Source organism: Apteryx mantelli, chromosome 9, assembly GCF_036417845.1.
Source record: "Apteryx mantelli isolate bAptMan1 chromosome 9, bAptMan1.hap1, whole genome shotgun sequence".
Taxonomy (NCBI): Eukaryota; Metazoa; Chordata; class Aves; order Apterygiformes; family Apterygidae; genus Apteryx; species Apteryx mantelli.
The window spans coordinates 14653885-14678017 of record NC_089986.1 but is presented as its reverse complement, the minus strand read 5'-3'; the positions used below and the strand labels follow the sequence as shown (position 1 = coordinate 14678017).

At 44.4% G+C, this 24133-nt stretch overlaps 1 protein-coding gene across 1 annotated transcript in view; it reads right to left on the bottom strand.

The window, feature by feature from the left end:
- Positions 1-24133, bottom strand: part of CCDC50 (coiled-coil domain containing 50) — a 47458-nt gene that overhangs the window by 10200 nt on the left and 13125 nt on the right. The window contains exons 2-5 of the mRNA XM_067301794.1: positions 17405-17467; positions 15951-16080; positions 11395-11485; positions 6976-7093 (exon numbers count right to left, since the gene is read on the bottom strand). Of these exons, the coding sequence (XP_067157895.1) occupies positions 6976-7093; positions 11395-11485; positions 15951-16080; positions 17405-17467 (402 nt within the window). The remainder of the gene's footprint in view (positions 1-6975; positions 7094-11394; positions 11486-15950; positions 16081-17404; positions 17468-24133) is intronic.

Below are 24133 nucleotides of genomic sequence, written 5' to 3'. Positions count from 1 at the left end.
ATTTAGCTGAGGTGGAATATATGCCTTGGAATGAGTTTTTCCTATGTGCACAGTTACACCATTTCCTACATAACAAATGCCACTATGTGGCAGGAGAAGTTACCCTTGTTGCCATGGTTTTTGCCTGCACAGCGATGGTAGCAAAGGAACTGTAGATTTTTCACACTCTGGACTGATATACGTTTGCTGGCAAAACTCAGCAGTGGAGAGCAGCCTAAAACGTGCTATAAGCACAGCAGATTCTGTAAAACATATCTCTGGAACAGCGTGGGCTGCAAAAGTTGCCTGGGACAGGCTCACACAGGGTTTCCAAAAATTTCTTCTTTTGGGCTGACCCATGAATTTTGCAATTCACAGTGAGAAAACAGACAAGTAAACATTTTTGAACTTCACATAAGGTTCAGTTCTTGCTTTGGGCAGAGAGTTTTATCTGTTTATTTTAAATTTAAACCATCTCCAAATGATCAAAAATATTGCAGTTTGAGAGTCTCTCCACAGTCTACTTGCAATAGGGCATCAAAGGAGTCTTACTGTATCCCTGTTATAAAATGTATGGCTTCATTCACACACAATGAATGCCTTCTCTTTCTGTCTGCAGCCTGAACTGTATTGTTTGGTAATCTCCGACATCTAAATGAGGTTTCTGCTTTTTATCTGCGGTATATAAATACTCCAGATGTCTGTCTGTCGCTCTTCCACGCCAAAGTCAGAAAATAAGTTTCACTCAAAACTTTCATGTCTCCAGTTACACTGTTCGTGCATTTATTATAAATAGATGTTACATGTTACTGGGCCATATACCAGATTCTTTCTGATCAGGCAAGACCAAGGAAAAAAAGAAGCAACCAACTAACCTCTAAAAGCTTTCTGTGCATCTATCAACAAACCACTGTCATACTCTGCCACGTATCCCCCTCAGACTGCAAACTACACAGGGCCAGAGACCACATGCATGAACTTTCCATAAAAATGTAGGAATAGGAGGTACCTTCTCTTTGGGTAAAAAGGTGTGTGTTTTTTTGTTTTCATTTAAACTGAAGTCAACCGATTGATGATCTTAAGCAATTAACACCCCTCTTACAAACCATCCTAGCACAAGAAGAGAAACAACTTACTTCTGGCATGTTATAGCCAAGTGTATGGCCTGGCCTTTCCCAGAACAATTTGACCAGTCCAAGATGTGAAGAGCTGCAGTCTTAGGCCAGTGCAGAAACTCTGGCAAAAACTACCAGCTTGGGCAGAGTTATATCATTCAGACTGTTTCCAAGGCCACAGTAAATGCAGTTTTACCATGCTGGAATGAATGCAAGCTTGCTGACAAGCTCCCATACACCATTGCCTCTATGAAGGATTAAACTGAATTTCCAGGAATTGCTTGCTGGAGAGCCATGCTGAAACCAGGACCGAGCTTTCTTTACACATCAATCGGTGCCAGTCTTGATTTGCTCAGAAGACAACAATAAACATTATTTCCATATCGCCTCTGCCCACATTCAGGGAAGCACACAGCTAGCCATGATTACACCCTGCAGGAAGAGGATGTGAGCTTCTGTTTAAATGTCTTGACTATCTTGACTATTTTAACTCAATGTGTGTGCGATAGGATACTGAGTCACTCAGGGTCCACATTGTATGAGGGTAAATCAGGACCTATTAATTTTATAAAGATCTGATCAACACCTTCTAACATCCCAAAACAAAACTTTTGCATTATGAACACAAAATATAATTCTCACAGCATCTCCAAAGACAGACACGCATTATCATCTCCACCTTTCCAAGTGAAGACCAGACAGATGGCTAGACATAAGCTTTACACCCTGTGGCAGAATTAGAGAGGTCCAAATCTCTAAACTCCTACTTTCACTTTCTAAGAGATAGATCACCCCCACTCCTACTGTGGTTTTAAAAGCAGAAAAGTGTATCTGGATTTTTAAAGCACCAAGTATTATTAAACAACAAAATTCACATCAGTACATGTTTTCTAGCAAAATCCACCTGTTTCAGAGCTTCACAAGAACTCAGTCTTTCAGACGTCTCCAGTTCAGACATCTAATTTCACCACAGAACATTCCCCAACAAGAATCGCTTAGGTTTCCAATAGGAAGTGGATGTGAAGTGCTGGCTTGTTAGTGCTTAAACAAACTGTCCTTATTTACAGCCCTGCAACCCAAATCAATGAAACAGAAAGATATAACCAAAATACTTGTTATTTTTGTTCCTGTGCAAGGAGAGCTCAGCACTAATTAGATCATGAAAGTAAAGGGTGGTTTTCCATAGGATGCCAAGACCACAGTTTCTAACAATACCTTCTTACTTGTCCTCTTTGATGCCACAGGATGTATCAGGAAATAGAGTGAGAGTTTTAATGGATAAAGAGAATCACACTGAGTAAGGGAGAAACCCGGGCAGGATTCATTGTGTACAGACAACAGAAAGATATTTGAGATATGAGTCTTCAGAGGAAGAAAACCAAACAAACATAGGTTTCAAACAACAGGATGGGGCAAGCAAGGCATCTTCCCCACACATATGTACACCTTCTCCATTACTTGGTTACCTGAGTCTCGTTGGCAGTCTCCAACCCTTCCCTGGGTCACTGTGTGTGGAGAGGCGGAAGGTTTTCTCCTCTGTCCTGTTCTTTTGCAATCTCTCTCCTCACCCCTCCTATGATCTTCTCTGGACTCGGAGTCATGGAGCTTCCTGTCGTGAGCTGTCCTAAGCGATGCGCGGTCATGATGGTGGGATTTATGGTTTTCTGGGTGCAACAGCTGCCTGCCACCACGATGCCAGGTTTCCTGCTCAGCTTCCAGCTCCACATCAAGAAGGGGAAGGTGTTTTTCTCTGTCTTGCCTTGATGGCTTTCTGTCATGTCGCATCTGGTTTGCAAGTTCATGCTCTGACTCTAGATTAAGACTGAGAGGCCTCCAAGCCTCCTCTCTGCTGGCTGCCTTCCTCTCCCGTGGCTCCCAACTATCACTGCGGTCAGGGGCAGCACGTTCGGCCCCTCTTTCCAGGTCCAGGCTGGGAGGTCTCCTAGACCCCCGCTGGCTGGCTGATGTCCACTCCTGCCGCTCTCTGTCATGCTGATGCCTGCTCCTGGTCTTGCTTGGTTGAGGAGAACGGTGAGGGTCCTCTGAGGGGTGACGCCTGCGCTCAGAGGCATTGTCAGGCAAAGGTGAGGGCACTTTCTGGTGCTCTCTCCGCTGATGCGTGCGCCTCTCACCACTGTGGGGTCTGTGAGGCTCAGAAACCTGCTCTCTAGAGTCACCCTGCAGGTGTGCTGAGCAACGGAGGGGGGACAAACAAGGGAGCTGGTTAGTGACACACGGGTTAATGGTAACTAACGAGGCAGGTCCCACAACATGCAGACAAAGGAGCCTGATGCAAGAAAAGCTGGAAATGTAGGTGGAAGCGAGGAGTGCCAGCATGGTGGGATCAGAAGGAAAATAATGGTGGGCAAGCAGGCAGCAGGTGCTCACAGAATATAACGGGAGACAGAGTGAAAAAGTAGCACAGCTAGCCCAAGTGCAGGCAAGGGATGGAGCTATGCACGGGCCAAGGGGCTGGAGCAGAAGGCACAGATGCATCACAAAAGTGTATCCAAGCACCTCTAAGACAAGGCCAAGCTGGTAATGAGATTAAGGGCTTTTATTGATGCAATTGGGGTGGAAAATGGACAGCAGAGCAACCCATCTCCTGGAGACAAGGTATTTCTGCAGGATGCTAGAAGGAGGTTTGCAAAGGAGAGCACAAAATGGAGATGAGGCTGGGAGCTAGCAGGGGAGTGTAAGGCAGAATAATTCAGGCCAGAAGGGTCTAAGCAGAGGGTCAGGCTAGATCCTAGTTTATGAGAACTGGTGCCTTGCCCTGGTTTTAGCCATAAGATGTTTCCTCAGAAATAACAGCCTCTCCTGACTATGGGAGATGATGACCCACATAATGGCAATCCCATTCCACCTCTCTTTTTATGAGATCAGGGATAACTGCACCATACAAACACAAACTGTCATCTATCTCTGGCAGACCCAGAAGCTTCAGGGTCCACACTTACTCATTGCATAAGCAGAAGCTTAGACTCTGACTGTAGAGAGGGCTACAGAAATTTAAGGGCAGGATAGGACTTGAAAAAACCTGACCTCCTGACCTCAGCAATGTAGGTGGAATAGTTGCTAACTAGGCAGCTTGGCTAGGTTGTTTCCTCTGTGCTTTCCAAAAAGCAGGTGGAAATTTTCTTTGCTTTTAGTTTCAGTAATAAAACTGACACAATTGTGAGAATGCAGCAGTCTGCCTCTACCCAATCTGCTAATCAATTTGTTTTCTAGTCAATGTATTTGCTAAGAAAAAAATCATTGCACAGAGTGAAATATTATGTCTAAAGCAGCTTTTCAGAGTGAAGACATTTCTGAAGAAAATATTTCCCTGAAGCAGAGGCTGATTTGAAACAGAACTATACAAAAACAAGCAGAGTAAATTCCTTCTCCACTCCTAAGTTTTTTATAGTATCTAAAAATATTCAAAGGAGATTTCACTGCACATGGATTGCATTCTGTCTTAAAAAAGGCAGAGCTATTTATTACAATCATCCAGATTTTGGAAGGAAGAGGGAAAGAAAACAGAAAAAAACCAAAAACCCCTGAATGTTCCTTTCAAGTTATACTATTTACAAAAAATTTTCTTAGAGCCAGCAAAAATATAGCCTACAGAAAATCCACCTTGAAAACAAATCTGTGTGACTTTTATCCAGAACAGGTATATTTTTAAAAAGTCAGGAACTGTAAGAGTAACCACAGCAGTTCCTGGTAAGTGGTGGGTTTTTCTGTTCAGTTTCAGATCACTAGCATGATTTTCCTTCTTTATTTGTTATAAGTAGCAAATAAAGTCTGGATGACTTACTGAACAACAGCCACTAGAGACTGAAAGCAAGACTCAGTTTCTGAATGATACCAGCAAGGGTCTATAACTCAGCATCCTTGAGAATTAGCTCAATTTTGTCATTAAGAAAAGCTCAATAAACAGAGCGAGAGAGAAGGAGATCATGAGAAAGCAAAGCGTGGCTTGGAACGCAAGGCTGTGTTGGGAAAGGATCAGTGCGGGTAACACAATCATGCCAGATGGCCTGAGCAGGAAATTTGGTTTTAGCGAATCTCAGGGCGATTAAGCTTCCAGGCAGGTGCCACTTCCTGTGACACCTTCTGCAGGGGCAGCGTAAACACTCCTTATGTCCTGGTGTTACTCTCTCAAGCAGCACGTGACTGGGCGAATACAGAATATTTTTCATGGCACAGATACTTCTGGAGGAACTTTGCCTTCCTTCATGTCTGTTTTTCTTCTTTTTAAAAATTGGGATTACTCTGGAGCAATAGCCCTAATCCACATTCCTTCAGGATGTGGGTAAATTTGCATCCAGTTTAAAGACAGACAAAAAAACAAAACAAAACAAAAGAACAAAGCAAGGGCTTTGTGCGTTTAAGTTCACACGTAATAAAGATGATACAAACCAAGGATGCTGGAGCCTAATTGAATGGTGCCCAAGTACTTAAGAGGTTCCAGATCAATGTACCAGATGGTCTGGGGATCAAAATCCACTTCAGTCTTTTCTAATTTTTAAGGAACGAGAACCAAAAGCAATACTAGTACGAATAGTCAGGCAGAAAACTTTCTACCTCACCTCCTACACCACGGATTATTGCAGGAAGAAAACTTAGACCCACAAGATACCCTGCTTTCCAAATCCACACCACAGTCTAAGTTCAGAAAGTCACAGGCTCTGTGCAATTCATCCTATCCTCCCAGCTCTGCATGGCAAGACTACTTCCTATACTGTATTTTTTTTCAGGAACTTGCTCCACATAATTCTGAAAATTAGGGTGAGGGATGGCCACAAGACTCCCAAATTCGTGTCTTTCCCAGCTTTATACACATAGCAGAGCTCATGGCCATGAAGTTCCTAGCTAGTTACAGTTCTGCACTTTGTGCTGTTGGTTTTCTTGGCCATTCTTGAACTTCCTCCCAATTGAGCCTAAAATACTTTATGTGCAAGTTCAAGTAAAAATATTTAAAATCACCAATGGCAGGGATGTTAAAGTAACAAATAAGAGGTTTGGTCTCCATCTTGACAATCTGTTAGTCAAAAACAGCCTGTTTCTTCCCCACCACATATTTTCTGAAGAAAGAACCTAAGAACCACCACCAGCAAAAAGCAAAGCAATCCCCAGATTGCTCCATAATTAAGCACACCCTGATTGTCTCTTCCCAATTTAAGAAAGCCTGCATTAGATCATAAAAGCTGCCCAAGAGAAAGCAATACAGCCCTGTGGGTCATATCTTTTCCACAACATACAGTCCCAGATGATAATCACAGTGAAGATATCCTGTGGAGATGACCTTGTTATTCAGTAAGTCATTCAAAGCAATTGTGCTAATTCTAGTTCTTAGATACATACCTGCAAGGAATTATTTTTGAAAAGCTGTCCCATGAACCAGAATTTATTCCTTTATGCACTTACCAGTGCCAGCATCACAGATGAGCACCCAGAACCATTTCTCTTCAAATGCAAGTGTAGAATCATCCTGCATTTCTCCTCTGCACACTTGCAATATGCAGTATACTATGCACACTATGCAGTAATAACTGTGACTTATGTAACATCATCTACTGCCTTTTTCCACTAGCCCCTTCAAAACATGTATGCATGCATGTGCATGCACATATACACACACCACCTCCATCCTTTAGGCCATCTTATAGGACCTTAAGAAAAGTATAACATTGTCTTCCCCCTTCCTTCTCCCCCCACCCCTCCCCCTTTCCTTACACTAGAATAAAGTCTGGTCCTAACCCCTGGAAACTGATTCAATGTTATAGTGCTGGGCACAGAACTGTAGGATAAGGAAAATGTCCCAAACTGAGATGCCAGATCAAAGTTCACCTGTATTACCATGATCTTGACCCTTTATCTAGAGGAAAGTTACCTCCATTCTCTGAATAATAATTGTCTTCATAGACTGTGTGTCCCTGCGATTCTGGGTAGTGCTTCTTGCGCTTTTTTTCTTCCTGCAGCTCCTTTTGTTGTAGGAGACGGGCAATGTCCTACAGAGATAAACAGTCATTACCTTTCCCGAAAGGACATCTCCAGATTCTTTTATTCAAATACACACGTAAAAATCCTGATAGGTTAACTTTCCAGACTTGGCCGTGACAGGGTTACTTGCCTCTTGCACAGGAGATCTGTATAAGATCTGCATAAATTAACAATCCTTTTTTCCTTGTATCCTGTCCTATGTTCTTGCCCTTAGCCTCATTTTGTGGCAGTGACTCACACAAACTAACTATCAGCCATGTACAGCCTTTCTCTTTCACCACATGTAAGCAGGTTGTCTTTGTTGCTGAACATCCTTTCTTCATGCTTCCATATGAACACATCTCTAGGCCTGCTCATCCCATTATCACTACCAGGCTTCAGGCATCATATGATCACCCTTCCTCATGGTATCTGGTTGCCTTCTGCATAAAAGCAGCAACCTCTTTTTAGGGAGAAGTTCTGGCAAGATGTTCTGCTCATCATCAGCTCTACCCCACATCCCATGGGCCTGTAGCTTTCATTGTTTTATATCTATGCAAAATGCTGCTACTAGGACACAGTGCCAACGTAGCTAAGGCACCTCAGTACAGATCTGGAAGTATGAATTCAAGCCCTCTGCGAAGGGTGCTTCCAGCTTAGCCACTGATGCAAGGAGCCACCTCAGCAACCAGTATGTTATCTCATCAAGGTCCACCACTGAACTTCGAATCATGTGGCAGACTTGCAGGTTCCTATTCCAAAACTTGCTCCATCAGATTCCTATTCCATCTACATAAGACTACAGAAAACCTCAATGGCCAAAGATGGCCGAAGGGACTGCATGTACAAACACGGGCTTTCAGCAAGGTTTTGGAACTTACACAAGCATGCTCACACAAGCAGTGTACTAAACCTCTCTCAAACTCCACTAGCAAAAAAAACCCAAAAAACAAAAACAAAAAACAAAAAAACACCACACACAACAACAACAAGACAACACAAGCAACCAACCAAAAAAAACAGAGATAAAGACTGCTTTTCAAGCTGAGGGCTCTTCTGACTAAAAGGAGTTCCCAGAACAAGCCATGAACTTGAAGCAAGTGGGGTGTAATTTACAGGGGCTGTAAGATGATAACAGGGAAATGCATCAATTTGACAGACAAAGGCTGGAGTGAAAGAAAATTGAATGGGATCTTAGGAAGAAAGAAGTAACGCACAATGCAGGAGCGCTGTAGGGACTGTAGGCTGTTTATCTTCTGTTGCAGCTTTGGCAGATATACCATCAAAGAGAACAGCACTCCATTTTCCTAATTGGTTTTCCTTTGAGATGATTAATGGTTCAACGAGGCCTAGCAACAGTAAACAGCTCCTTGGGGCTTGTTGATTTGGGGACCCAGAAGCTCATGAGTCAGAAGAGCTGTTTTGGAGCTAGGAAGAGAAGCTGGAAGATACTGGCATGGCAAGCTAAGTCTTAGGATGTTATTCATTTAAGCCTCCCTAAACCTGAGTTGGCCAAGGCTGACAGATGTGGAAGACACAAGTTTAGTTGCTCTGAACTAAAGCATACTTGAACACCAAACAAAAATAACAGCAAAGGTGAGTTTTAGCCATTTGATTCCTAATGCCACCAATGAACATGGCTGGAAAGCATTTCTTATCCTCCAGGGGTTTTGCAGGGACCCATACCTTACCAAACGTATTTGGGACACTTCCAAAAGCAGCCATTTTGGCCCAGTTGTGGTAAAATGGAAGCATGTTTCATCAGACTTACAGCCCAGGGCCAAAGACCCCTCCCAAGAGCACAGCTGGACAAGACAACAGAAACAGGGGGGAGCCTGGTTCAGAAGTAGGAGAGCCAAGGAAGGGGGGCAGATACATGGCCTTGTCTCCCCCATCCCAGGCCACCCTGTCAAAGTACCAACCCACCTTCAAAGACTAAGTTCTCCCTGCACTTCCTTCCGCACTACCATGGACTGTAGACTCCCTCCAACCCAATCACTGTTCCTGGTCTTCATTTAAGCCCCTAGGCGAGTTTGTAATAGAGGCTGAACCCACTTGGTGGATGAACGTCTTTATACATCCCCAAAGCAGAGGGAAAACATGCTGTAGAGGGCAAGGAAGCCACTTATGTCTCTGTGCTGAGTTTGCCTTGGCAAACAGAGTAATGAACAGCTTCCTGAGAGGCTCAGGGCCTTTATAGAGCTGTGCAGGTAAAGTGAATACTGCAGGTATGAAAGATATCACTGAAATGCAAAGCCAGAGCCAACACCCTCCAAAACATTGGGTGTCTGCCAACATTGATGGACTTTGGATGGGTGTTTAAATACAGACTTACTTCAGGATTCAGATCAGACTTAAATGGTAACCAGTTTTGTGAAGGATCTGGGGACAACACACGCTCTATAACAACAACAACAAAAAATCCCTTACCCTGGCTCAGTTAACCTCTTCTAACAAGTACAGTAAATCTATAAGCATATGAACTTAAGCGTATTATCTCCAGGACTGAAACAGTTCAGGACTTGCAAATCCACATAAGCCATTTTTTACAAAGTGGACTTCTAGGAAGATAGGCTTAGTGCTTCATTTAAAAATCTTCTGCACCAGACTGCAGATCTGCCCAAAGCACAGCACTGTCACAACACTGCTAGCCACTACTGATTTTGGGGACTTATCAAATATGCTGGGTAAATACTACGCTCTCATGTGCAGCAAATATAAGACTAATCTGGCATGTGTCCAGTACCTGGGTAATACAGAGTGACCTGCAAGGTATGTGTACAGATGTTGTGCCAAGGGCTACAAGAGTGTCTCTGATGGGGCCCCACTCCCTACAGAGCTGCACAGTGCCCTGGGGGGCTGTCAGCAGGCACTTGCCTTTCTCAGGCTCTGCATCAGCACAGGAGCCCATCCAAAAGAAATAAGGCAGGCTGGGACCCTGGAAGGTTATCCCATCTTTGCCTCTGGGAAGCAGGATCGATCCAATCTCTCCAAAAGTCCTGTTTCAAAGGCAGGCAGTATCATCACACATTGGTTCTCAGCTACAGCCTCAGTGCACAGCTAAATTTCAACCACACTTGGGAACTTCCCACATACCAGCAGGAAGAGAAAGCTTATTAATGGCTTCTCTTTATTGCTTTGAGTCACGTTCATTTAAAGACTGTCCCCCTACAGCATAGGCTGTCAGCACATTGGTTTGACAGGCTGCAGGGACCTGTTCTCAGACTGCTGACATCCCAGAAGCTCTCTATTTTAAGCAGAAAGGAAAGGTGCGATTGCCACAGCCAGCATGAGTACTATTGCGTCCCCTTTACCTCCCTGACAGAATCAGACAGATGGTCACATTTAGATCACAAATCCTTTAGCCAGAGTGCTTCTGAGTTTTTTCCACTTGCTACCACAAGCTTCTCTCATAAGCCCTTTTACCTTTCCATGTCTTCTTGGCCAGCTTTTGAGTACTTGTTTGGGCTTTATGACAGAAGAGGAAAGAGAGGTCTTATGCAAGCATCTGTCAGTTAAGGACAGGTCCTTATTTCAGGTTCTTGCAGAACACACAGCCTTTTGTTCAGGCTCTTCCAATAGGGCAAATGCTACCAGGTGCCTCTTAAGCATCTTAAGCAGCTGGACTTCTTAGGGAACCACTGTAATCAGAAACGGGGCCGTGCTTCAGGCTCACACTCAAATGTTCCTCCATTTCTGTGTCTTTCTCGAATACAAAATCTAACAGTCTGACACAATAAAGCAATCAACAAGCCAAATCTTTTGAAGGTCATGAACAGACCACACTGACCACTCTCAGGCGGCAGCAGTAGAACCATATTCTGCAATTGCAGAAGGAATCTGCTAGCAAGAGACTGCACCTGGGTGCTCATACTCTGAAAAACTAAATTGAAGATGAAGGAAGGCAATGGAGAAGCTGGAGGTGGATGGCTAGCTGAGGGTCCTGCTGAAGTCTTCACATCAAGAACCATAGCAATCACAGTCCAGGACTGTCCCAAAAGCAGTACATGTCTCCCTGCATACAAGAAAAAAAGTTCTCAGACTGCAGAAGCAATTACTTCCCTACACCAGGGCTTCGAGCACCTCAGCAAGACCTACATATTGCTTGGCCTCTTTGTTAGCAAGGCCCCTGGCATCCACAACCCTTGACTGTGAGGACTACGACTGTACTGTATTCCTGCAACATGGTTCCCTGTATTGTTACTGCGTGAGCAGCGAGGACCAGGCTTGACAGCATGTAAACCACCTCCTCTGGCTAATGACTAGGAGATGCCTGCACTGAAATGGTCACTACAAATAGCCCTGCCATCTGTGCAGCTTTAAAGGTTACCTCATCTTTTTCCTCTTGCCTGCGTCGCTGTTCTGCTTCAAATACCAGCTTCACCTGGATTTCCTGAGCCATCTCACAGTCCTGTCGTTCCCTAGAAGGCAAGAAGACAAGGATTATACACAGCTGAAGTCAGACATCAGTCAGCCTGGAGACAGGGCTAAAAAGAGTGACAGAATCCATCTGATTTACACACAAGAGTTATTACTCAGTAATACTGCAGAGACTATGAACCCTCACCAGGTAGCAGGACTCCCTGTGCTTACTGCTGGACAAATATAGAAAAGATGTGTCCCAAAACATTCATAATTGAAGAATAAAGCAAGAGAAAGCAGATTAATAGACAGCTTACTAGAAGAGGAGATTGGAGCAATAAGATATGGCAGGCCAAGACAATGCGCAGCAGTGTCTGCAAAAAACAGCCTACTTCTGCTGAAGAGTTTTTGCATACATAGTGCTAAAGGAAGAGTTTGGGGGAAGGTTAATACAGTTGTTTCTGGGCAGCCGTTTTCACATGAAAGCCAGGAAGGAGAAAGTGCAGAAATGCTTATGGGAAAATGCAATAAGTAGGCCAAGCAGAGGCTGGAGGTGGCAGTTTAGTAATGAATGAGAGATCCCGCTGAGCTGGGGTGAGAGAGAGAAAGCAGAACCAGTGCAAAGAGGCAAAAGAGTGACATAAGTCGAAACAAGGGGTGAGGAAGCAATCACCGCAGTGCCATTGTGGATGCAGAAGCAATGCACGATTGCATTAACTGGGGACAGAAAAAGAAAAACCAGAGTAATTAAGACATGAAATAAAAGTTTCGGTGGTGTGGGCAGACTTGCAAGGCCGTATTTCAGAAACATTACGCAAAAAGCATCCGCAAGAACTGTGCAACGCTCAGCTGCGTGCTCCGAGGGAGAACAGTCTCACTGAGGTCCAGCAAACAGGCCTGAAGGATGGGCAGGGGTTGCTGACTGATTGGAGCACCGGTTCTTGGCTTGAGCTAGAAGTAGGGCACAAATGACCTGGCAAACTTGAAGGCAAAGGACTGGAAGGGAGTGCGGGACAGAAGTGGAGGAAATGAAGACAGTAAAGGCAGACAAGCACTTTTTGTAGTGAAACAGAGAGAAGTGGCACTGCTGGAGAGGTCAGCAGCATGGCAGGGGCCCCTTTTTTTGTAGGAAGTCAAGGAGAAAGAAAGAAGTGGAAGGAGTGAATAGGTACAGGACTGGGGCAGGGGAGAAGGTCACTGCAGCAAAAAGGGGGTTTAGAAGAAAAATGCCACCAGGGAATATCTAATCTGTTAGAAGCATGGAAAAGGACATACAACAGGATGGAAAAGAAGGCTCTGTATTTCCATTAACTGTTTCTTGGAAGCAGACCTACAGTTGGGTACTGCATGCTATTTATATCCCCCTCCCTCATTAATTTCAGTGTTCGTAAGGCTGGAGTTATCAATAGGTCAAATAACTTCAGACATCAGTTTCTTCTATCCAGTTAACAAAAGCTACAGTCAAGCAAAACACAAAAATTTGCCAGGCAGAGACCTGTTCCAAGTTCAAAGGCACACAAACTCTTACGGCAGCAGATCTGCCATACAAAAAAAAGACCTTGGCAAACCTGGTACGAGCAGGGAATCACAGTCCCAAGCAAAATTCAGTAGCTGAATACACAAGTCCTGTGGAATGGTCTGTCAGTGTGCCTAAAATATTGGATCCCTTATGACCCCAGTCTCAGAGGACATAAACACAGGTAGAAAATAACTTAGAAAGGTCAGATGCATCACAGTGCTGCAAGTCTCCATTTCCTCCTGGCACCTGTGAGCAGAGCTAAGGTGCTAAGTTCACCAGCACCAACTGACTTGCAAAGTGTTTAAAATACATCTTACTGCAGACAAATAAGACACTGAAACAGCTACTCATATTTCACAGCCAAGGCAACAAGGTCATTGCTTCTCCATGCACAGCAAAGAACAGTACAAGTAATTCAAAAGCAGAAGCATTTTCTTGTTCCTGATGATATGCACCTTGGAATACACCGTATCAAGCTCTTTCAAAACCACTGAACAGCAGAGGATTATATTTTGGGGGTTTTTTTTGTTGCTCAGCGAGTAATTAAATACTGAAACGAGATTAGTCATTCAACATATGCTAGTCTTTCAACTTGACTGAGCATAAGCAAAAAAGTTGAAGAGCTTTTACAGCTCTTCTTGTCCTTTAGTTTCTTTAATGTGAACTCAAGTTCCTATCGGTCGCCAGAAATCAGCCAGAGCAATATAAATGTCACCATCTCTAACCATCACACCTATGCGTCCTTCACTCCTGGGCAGTCAGGAGTATTGGAATGTCAGGGAAACTCTACATCAGTCTAGTACTAAAAAAGAAAAAGAAAAGAAAAAAAAAAGAAAAAGAAGAAAAGTAGTGTGATTGGAAAGCTCCCATTCACGTCGGCTCTGGCAAATAATTGTTGCCAGATGCAGAGAAAAAATAAACGGGTTTAAGTGAATTGTTCAAAGGAATTGCTCACATCAGTGCAACAGAATCATCATAGCACTGGTAGCAAAACAAGGAAAGAGCATACCTTCATGCTATTTCAGATAGTTATTTTAGCATCCTTGGTGCTACTATGCCTGGCAGTGTGCAGGCTGCTCAGCTAGATGTGAGAGAGGCTTTTACAAAAGCATGAAAATAAAGTTTGGTGCTTCCCAGAATTCTTAAAAAGAGGGGAAGAAATTCATTTTCTCATTTATCTTCCCAAATTCTTTCTTTCTTAGAGAATCTAGGATTTATAAGACCAAAAACAAACAAACAAAAACCCACCACCACAACCACACACATAATTCCTCACACCTAGACCTTGAGTTTGGAGAGCTCTTTTATGCTCCCCATTTCTAAAGTTACCACCCTGTTCTCCTTTATTCCTCCATTGCCTTCCAGTGTAAGTTGTTCTAGACAATACAGAAAGCAACAACAGTGAGGATCATTTTGTTGCCAGAACACACTGACCTTTCACAAGGAAGAGACAGCAGGAACATACAGAGAATTAAGGAAGAAGAAGATCCAGTTACAAAAGGATGTCTCCAACTTTTTATTGTTTTTGCAGAAGATCTCATGCTTTCAGGAATGGAACTGCTGCTGACACAAGGTTTTGCATCAGCAGTTCCGCCTGTAACCTGGATCACGAAGTGAGCAAATCCCTTTTACAAAGTCCTACAACAGGAAAATTGTTTCTGGTTCCTAGCAAGTAGCAAGAAGGGATTGTCTCTGTGATACAAAATGAATTTTGTTGTCATTTACATGCTCAGACAGCTAAATGCTAGCTAAGACAGAGCCAGTGAAATGTAGCACAAACTTTAAAGATGCAAGTATCTTCCCAGTGCTGCCTGGCTGTGCTAGTGACAGGGAAAACAGTGGCTGATTTGTAATATCTCAGGCTTCAAATACTTTCTGAGCAGTTCCTTTGAAGCCAGCCCTGTAGCTCACACATCTGCAGTCCAGAGCTCTTCTGCTACATTGCTGTATGTGCCAGACGAACCACCCCAGGTCCATCGGCAGTACCTGGTGGGTGGCATCATGGAGCAAGAGACCAGCCAGAATACAATGCAGCAGCCAGATGTGTCCTGCCTTGCAAGCCCTACATCCGCCAGGACCCCATTAGAGGACAAGCTGCTATCTCTCCTTGTGACCTGATAGAGCCCTGTCACCTAACTCCACTTGTGACATTTCATGCATTGCAAGAGATTGAGGGAGACACAAAAAGCAAGAAAAGCACTGAAGTCAGCTCTTGAAGGAAAAGCCCAGTTTGGGTTTCCCTGCCCCACCATGTTTCACTTGAGAGTCACAGCATGCAGAAAGTCAAAACGTGAGCTATGGGGTTAGATCTGGCTTGAGACCTTGAGCAAACCTGCGCAGCTCTGCAAGCCAGAGCACTTGTTAAGGATCTTCCCGCAGCTGCTGCTGAAGCCTGTGCCTGCAAGAGAAGGCCTGCCCCAGCACTCATCTCCCCACCTCCACCAAGTGACCCCATGACAACAGAGGCAGCAGCTCCTCTTCCCAGAATGCTTCACCCTGGAGTATTTGCAAGCAAAAGCGGAGGCTTTCAGCTGTTTAGTGCTGTGGGACACCAAACTGCACTGTGCTGAGCTCCTCAAAAGCACATCATCAGGTGCAATGGAAATATGCCAATATCTGCAATTTCCACAACAGAGAGAATTCATTATAACACTGCGCATTTCTGTAATGCACAGTTCCTTCTAAGTCTTTCTCAGACCTTAGCCCAAACAGGTGGCCAACAGTAACCCTACTTTGCCAACATGTAGCAGAACATGAAAGCTCCCTTTTCATGGTCAGGCAACAGAGTCCAAGCCAGGGCTCAGTCCCAGGACCACCAACTTCACCTTGTCCTCATTGCTCCATGCCATAGAGCCTAGCATCAATATTTCTAAAGCATTTGATATCCAAAGAAAAAATGAAGCAAAAGCAGGAAATGTACTGTTGATCAACTCAAAACTAAGCAGCTAATTGCAGTGCTCTGACCAAACAGGACATGCATTTCAGTGGCTCCATCCCACACTCACAGGTCTTTTTGGCGTTTCTGGATTTGAGCACGTGCTTTCAGATCTTCCTCCTCTTGCAGTTGCTTGGCCACCTGCAAGTCATGTTGTACTAGACGATTACGCTGAACGTTTGTTGCCAAGTGATGCTCAACTGGAAAGAAACACAGACAGGAATACCAAAAATCAACCTACAGAAGTTAATGGTGTGAAGAAGACAAAGCAAGTGGGAGGGAGATCCCAGGCTGGAAAGGAAGACACAGTTTTCAATAGGGATACACCATGTGACATCTCTAGAGGTGGGGGAGTCCTGAACTGAAATTGCACTAGCAGCTTGAGATTGTATTGTTTCAGCACTGAGGGGGCGGCATATAAGCATTTATTACCAAAACAAGATCTACATATCTTAATCACATCCAGATTTATAGGGAACGTTTCTCAGGCCTTATATTTCATTTTCAGGCCACAGAAAATTATCCTAGATGAATAAATTAGGGGTGGAAAGGACCACCAGAGGCCACTGAAGTTGAGCTGAACCTAAGTCACTGCTGAGAGATCTTTCCCTAATTTGCTCTCAAGAACCTCCAGGGATGGAACTCCTCTCCCCCTACACATAACCAGTTCCAGAATCTCACCACCTTTATATTTAGCAACAGAGCAATTCAATACTACAGCAAGTCCTTTACCATACATGGAAACTGCCTGCAAGGAAACATAGCTACAAGAGCTGCAGCCAAGAGCCAGCTTTATTTCACTTGTCTCAGGTTCTAGCAACAAGGACACAACTTCAGCACAAGCTGCAGCTCAGTGGAGTAGCTAGAACAGTATTAGCGCCTTGTACCAGGAGATACCACTGGTCTTGGCACCCAGCTAAGCAGATTAGAGAGGCCACCACACCGCAAACTGCAATGCAAATGTACCTCAAGTAACAGATAAGCATGTAAAATCACCAGTTGCTTTTGAAAGTCATGACTATGCTTTATTTTACCCTGGTAGCGTGCAGCTGCCCTACCTCAAAATGTCTTGAAATGCCTCCTTTCAAGAGGCAAGCACCAGTGATTATGAAATAAATAAGTAAACAAACAGGCTTCTTTTGGTTGCATCTCAGGTTGGCCTATAAAACCTGAAGCTTTCAAAATTGCTAGTCATTTCTAAAAACTTTGCACAGTAATGAAACCTCAACTGCACTCCCACGTGCAATTTTAGTATCAACAACACAAACAAACTAAAGTCTAAAGGAGATTACAAAATTGAATCACTGAAATGCAACTGTCTCTAGTGTGCAATGTGAGCTGAGGTAGAATGCATAATAGTGTTATATGACAGTGAAGACAGGAAGAATAATACATATCTCATTAAAAAGAATAAAATGAAATAAAATAAGAGCAGGGAGGATTTTTCTTAGCAAAACCAAACAAAAATAAATATCTGTTGGGACAAACTTGCTTCAATTTGCTCCAAAGAACATTATTACTTACTCTCTTGTTCCTGTAGGTTATGGGCCAAGGTATGATCTTCCAGAACAGCAAAGTCTCGACACACTATACATAGAAATAAAGCCAAGAGAATTAGGATCAGAAATAAAAAAAGCATCAAAAGAGATATTGGGGGGGGGGGGGGACATACACAAATACACCTGATGCTTGCTTTCCATCTGCTGAGGCCTGGGCTCATGGTTTTTTCCCCTCCTGCAATTACAGCTATTTTTGCATGCACTTACTTTTTTGGCCCTGTTTGCATAATAAGCCTTCTCCACTCTTCCTCTACTTCAGGTTCTTCAGTTTAAGGCCAAAAGTGCCCATAAGACAGCTGTATCAGACCTTCTGTACAACACCCTGTATTCACTCAGCCAGAGTTTTCACCAAAACCCATCTATAGTGTGTTTGGCTAAAACCCACCTGAAGCATTTGTGCCTTAATCATCACTTAAATTAGTTTGGCTTCTCATTCCAGCCACTAGCTCTTGCTATGATTTTCTCTGCCAGGTTAGAGAGTCTGACAATAGTATTTTCTCCGCACAAAGGTACATGTGTGCTATCGGTACCTCACCTCTCCAGCTCCTCTCCAAAAAGCAGAGCAGACTGAGCTCCGTGTCTCTTGCTGCAAGACATTACTACAGTCTTGGGAATTGTTTTACAGTTGTTCCCTCTGCCTCCTGCAAAGCTTCATCGGCTCTTTAAAGTGCAAATGCTGGATGCAAACCAAGAACCCTCCTGTTGCTCTTGTGAGTGCTGATACTCTCTCCTCATGCCTGCCAGGAGCCAGTGCCCAGGGACCACATCACTTTTTTGCTCCACACGGCACTGGAAACTCCCGCTGCTGGGCTGTGTATTCCCTATGGCCTTGTCAGAGCCACTGCTCTCCATGACACAGATCTCCAATGTGGCCTGTGTTCCTCATGCCAAGCTACAGCCTTCTCACATTGGTCTCTGTTGGAGCACATTTCATCTGAAGTGATCCAAGTTAGCAAGCAGTACAGATGGCTGTGCAAACATGTCCCACCGTTGGTGTTATAAGCCTCCCCAGCTTTTGGGTCATTACAAATTCCTATCAGCAACAACTTTATATGTACTCTGAAGAAGGATGAAAGTCTCAAACAGCACTGGGACCAGCACTGATTGCTGTGGCATCACATCAGAAACACCTCTTAATCTATCTAATATATCCTTACTGGTAATGCACACAGAAGTTTCTAATATAGAAAGTTAAATCACAGCAATCTGAATGACTTACAAAATTCCGTTACATCAGTAAATCATGTTTAACAGGTAAAACTTGCAACCTGAATTTGGGTCTGTTTGGCACAATCCACATTCCAAGGAATTACCTTGTCTGGCAGCATTGCACTTCCATGCTCTAAAACTGTAACAAAATCCTTCATCAGCTTTAGCAGGTTTTTGCCATTGTTCCCAGGACTGCTCTTCCCCAACAAAAGAGAGTTTGAAAAAAATCACAAGGCAACTCTGGAATAAGCAAATCACAAAAACAGGGCGGGGGGGAAGCTAATGCTCACTCAACAGCTAAGAGCTTTGAAGACCCACAGAATCAAAGGAAACGTCCTTTATAAGAAGATAGGCCCAGACCTGACGTGGAACTGCAAGAGGAAGATGTTCCCTCTCCAGCCCTAAGATTAGGCTGGATGGATGCAACTAGTCCAGTGCAAGGAGCTGTTACGTTTACTTTCTAATTCTGAAATGTGAGTGGTCAGAGCTTCAAACTTATCCTGAGAACCAAAAATAGCTTCTCTTTCCTTCAGCTAAATGAATAAATATACAAAATATTGCTGCAGTGTTAGCTCTTTACAGAATCCTGGGAGGGCAGAAAGGCCACACTGCTCTGAAAGTGTGAAGTCCTACTTCACCCCTCAGCAGCCAGCGGTTAAGGGAAACACGGCATTCCCTATGTGCAGGTGCAATCAGAGAACCTTTTACCAAAAGAGCCTCTTTTGTTCATGAATACAGTTGTACAAAGCTTTTCACAGCATGGTCAGCAGCGCCGAGTCCAAAAAAGAAGGATTTTTGTGAAGATGCCATCCTGGTAGTCCCACAGTGAAGCATTTTAAGTGCAGACATCACCAAAGGAGATTTCACACATCTCCTACACAACACAACTGAAATGCAGCCTCCTTTAAAGAAAAGTTGTATTTTTATATAATCCCATTTCCTCACTAATTTTCAGGGTAGTCCAAGGGCTACCAAAACATTTTCAATGCAAAAGCTGTTTCTTGGTCAATTAAGGGACTTCAGAGAAAAAAAAAAAATCCATGGAAAACATTTAATTTTTGGCCTAAGATTTGGGAAGGTTGTTGAGATGAAAAAAATTAAAAAACTTTCCATGGAAACTGCTGGTGGAAACATGGCTTTCCCACCTTGCAGATTTCTTTCTCAGTGAAAATTGTTTCTGTACAGCTGTTCTCAGTCCCTAGAAGAACTGGACCTGGAGAAACCAAAGCAAAGACCAGCTGCTCAACAAATATGGAATTAGCCCTTAGCATTACCGGCAGGGATAAGCACAGCTTCTTAAAAAGACACACCAAAAATGACCTGGAGACAAACTAAACAGGAAAGGGATGAGCTCCCTTTGGCACCAGTCTGAGAGAGGCATATTTTTGCAAGTGCCTACCACTTTCACACTTGGAATGTCAAAGGAATGCTCTATCCACACCGTAGGAAAACACAAGGGTTTATTTTTAACTAGTTATGATAGGCACTGGGGCAATAAAATGCAAGAGTCGTGTCCGTAAGGGACACACACAGCATCCATTCAGTCTTTCACTAGTATATACACACATCAGCTTCTCGGTGAACTGGGAATAAACTGTGACCTGTGCCCCAAAACTGCAACATAGGGCCCCGCTCAGCACATCTGCCACACACCACGTTCCTGTCTCGTTCAATGGGAATTTAAGGCAAGGGCACTGAAATATTGAGAATAGAGAATTCTGTCACTTGTTTTTCCTGAATGTGATAAACCAAACTGCTTAATGGGACCTAAGAGAGGAGTATGTCCTGTTTGAAACGTATGGCACAAAGCAAAGAGTCGCAACACACTTTCGAAGCTGCAAGCAGGCATGTGAACCACTTCCATTTTCCTCTGAAGTGGCCACCCCTGGGGAAGACCAGGGTTTCTCTTTATCAAAGCAAAGCGACAGCCTAGAAGAGAAAGTGAAAATAAACCAAAAATCCCCAGAATGTACAAAAAGTACAAGGGGAATTTATGAGGAACCCATTTGTGAAAGTGTTCAGCATCTGAGAAGACATAACATTTCCATCATGGCAAAGCATGGAAAACACTACAAGGAAATGAGAACACAGCTGCATGCCGAGCCCCAATCCCACGAACCTTCCCCCTTCTCCCATCGATGCACATACTCTGATAGAGGAGCGTCAAGATGTTCCTCTGCCCCCTGGCACCTTCACTGAATATCTAGAGGAGTTTCTAACTGTGCATATTAAGAGGACAGATAAATATTTTATTATATTCAACAGAATTTTTGGTTTTGCCTGGCTGCATTGGAGGGATGACAAAAGGAAGACAGGACTCCTGCTTCAAGTGGCTCCCACCAGCCCTCACTTCAGGTCTAAAGCAAGGCTTCAGAGAAGGAGAGGAACGAGTAGCAGGGTGGAGATGAGGACAAAGATTACAGCAGTACGATCCCCTAGTGACTCACTTTAAGCATGTACAATTCTGGATGGTGCAATTAAGGTTTTGTTGTTGCTTTTTTTTATTGCAGCTTCCTTTAAAAAAGGAAAGAGGACACAAAACCCTAAATAGCATTGAAACACTTCCAATGGGCATTTGAGTATAAATAAAGAAAACGCTTCCTTCAGCCACAGAACCGAGTAAACCACAGCTGAGTTTCAGGAATGGTGCTGTTGTGTGTCACACGGGGTGCCTGGTGTTCAAACACATGCAATTTTATGGAATTGGAGGGGAGGGGGAAAATGTTGTCCAGAGAAACGTTACCACTGTGGTCCCTAATACTTAAATCCAGAGGAAGTTTGTGAAACAACCACCTGCCTCTGCTCACATCAGCATCATCCCACCTGCTGGAAGGGCACTCTGACAACAGTCTGAGGTTCAAGCCCTGGCTAAGAGCTGAGCAAAGATAACAATACAGAACCACAAAGAACCTGCCCAAATCTAGGGTTGTGCTTCTACCACATCTTACAGAAGCAGCACTGGCTCCTGACAGTTAAAAACAACCAAGAAGGGAAAAAAAAAAAAGTGTTATTTTTAACTGTAATAGTTCCCTGATGAAGTTCATTGCACAGCTGCCCAAACAGCTGTACTAGCAACACAAAGGGGGGCAGCACAGAGGCAAGGTTGAACATTTGAGAGCTGCATATTTAAAGACTGCTGCTGGAAGAAATGCTGATGAAACTGCATCCCAGCCCTTCCCTACTTCTTTCTGCACAGGCTCATACACTGCTCTGGTCCCCACAGCATTTGAGAGTTCTGCTTGTCAGTCATGATGCTGATGGCACTGGCAGACACTGGCTCCATCCTCCCTTCCCCAGACAGAGGCACACGCACAGAGAGGTACTTCAGGGTTTTTTTGGTACTTTCTACCCACACCCAGGCACTCTTCACTATTTATCTGGGAAAAAACACAGCGATGGAAACATGCGTGGTGCGCAGGCGAGGAAGTGGGAGGGCTGTGGCAGAACATAGATGCTCTTCTCTCAACGGTCTTGCACCAGCCCCAGAAAAGTCTCATCTCCTACACTGAGATTCATCCCTAAAAATACAGCACTGATTTGTAATCCTTTTTCATTCACGGGTTGTTACAAACTTTGTGGAGAATGCATGGACCCCTTTAAAAAAGTCAAGTGCATATACTGTTTTATTGCATAGATGACCTTGCTTCATCTAGCTGTTCCTTCAGACACCTACTAGAGATAGTACCTGGATCCCCAAAATTGAAAAAAACTCCCCCCAAAAAAGAGTTAAAAAAAAAAACCCTTCTGGTCCTCACTTCCTATGGGCCAGAGCTGAAAGCCACGGGATGCCAGGAGACACAAGGCAGGAACCATGGTTCCTGTCTTGGCTGTTTTGGCTCTTCAGGCCAGTCTGTATGGCAGTGCCTGAGCCAGGCAGCACACACAGTCTAAAGTACCACCATATGCACTTCCCATCTCTCGTCCCGGAGCAGCCTGTTGGGCTAGCTCAGATACAGTGCCACCCTCAATGCAGCTGTGCAGCACCCAGACCCAGGTCCATCCACAGCCTGCCCCATCTCTGCATGCACCCCTCCGGGGTGAGCAGGGACGAAGCAAGTTTGTCTGCATGGACAAAGCCCTAAGACAAGCCACGGCCAGACGTGAATTCAAAAGCTGTGTCTTGAACCTGTGATGATTATCCTACAAAGATCCAGTACAGAGGGAAGGAAAACTGGACGGGTATTTATGATGCGCTTGGTGAAGAGCGGAGGCAGAGGTTAGGCTCCCGGGTGCTGGGATTCAATCATCGCCCCTAGTTCCCAAAGGAAACAGTGCAGAGCAGGCTTGTGCAGCAGCAGCAAGTCTTGTAGCTGTTCACACATTTGGGCCCATTGGTGCATTGCTGAAGAAGCCACTTGGCTGTGCACAAACCGTGTTCAGCTGCTCTTCTAAGCCCGTTGAAGGACAGCTCGAGCACACAGTTCTTGCTTTGTGCTGCTGAAGCCGCTGGCAGGACACGAGGCACGAGAAGACCTTTCATCAACGTCAGAAACTTGGCTGATCTGGCTGCCTCTAACTCATTTGAGCACACTATTCCCAAGTCCTGTCAGTGTGAGAACAACGTGCAAAGGAAGATTAGAACATCCCCTTCTGAACACGATGAAGGGTTGTCAGCCCGCCAGGTGGCAAGAGATGGAGGACACCTGCAACTCCCTGGCAAGTTTGGAGGCGATGGCAAATGCAGAACCCTCCCTCAAGACTAGACCCCGTGCTTGTGGCATTGAGTCAAGCATGACTGCAACTGCAAATGAGGCCAAGAAAACCAGCCCTCCTTTCTCGGAGGCATGCATCCAGCAATGAGGTAAATACAAAATAACTAGAGATGTGCACCATTTCAGACCATGCCTGGCCTTCCAAAACCAAGCTTCATCTCCCCTAGTCCTCCTCACCCCAGGATACTCACTACCAAGTATTATTTGCACAGGGTTTGTGCTGGGAAATAGGATAGCCCCAAAGACAATGGAGAAACTCACAATTCCTCTTCTCCAAGAGTCTTCATATTTAGGGGGAAAAAGAAATCGATTTCCTTATTTCCTAACTGTGTGTCTACAAAATGAATTAACGCACATTCACTGCTGTAAATTGACTCGACTTCACATCTCTGGGCCCTGGCAGCGAGCCATCAGATGGTTGCGCAGCAGCAGGGGTGCAATCAGAGAAGCTACAACTGGCAAGTCCAACGAAGCATGAAACATAACAGGTTTACCAGAGTCCGATTAAGCTAATCTGCCTTGCCGCAGCAGGGAGTGGGCCTGGGATATGCACTTCCGGCACAGCTGTGAGTTAAAAAAAAAAAAAAAAAAAAAAAGGCACCAGTCTGGGAATCCCAGCCACTTCCACAGCCAGCAGAAGTGCCAGCAGGAAAAAAGACTGGCAGGAGCACAGCTGGAAGCACCACCCTTTGCAGCAGTGGTGTGCTGCAAAACCCTCGCAATGGCATGAAAGAGGTAACTCACCTGCTGGAGAGATCCAGAGGAGACCCACT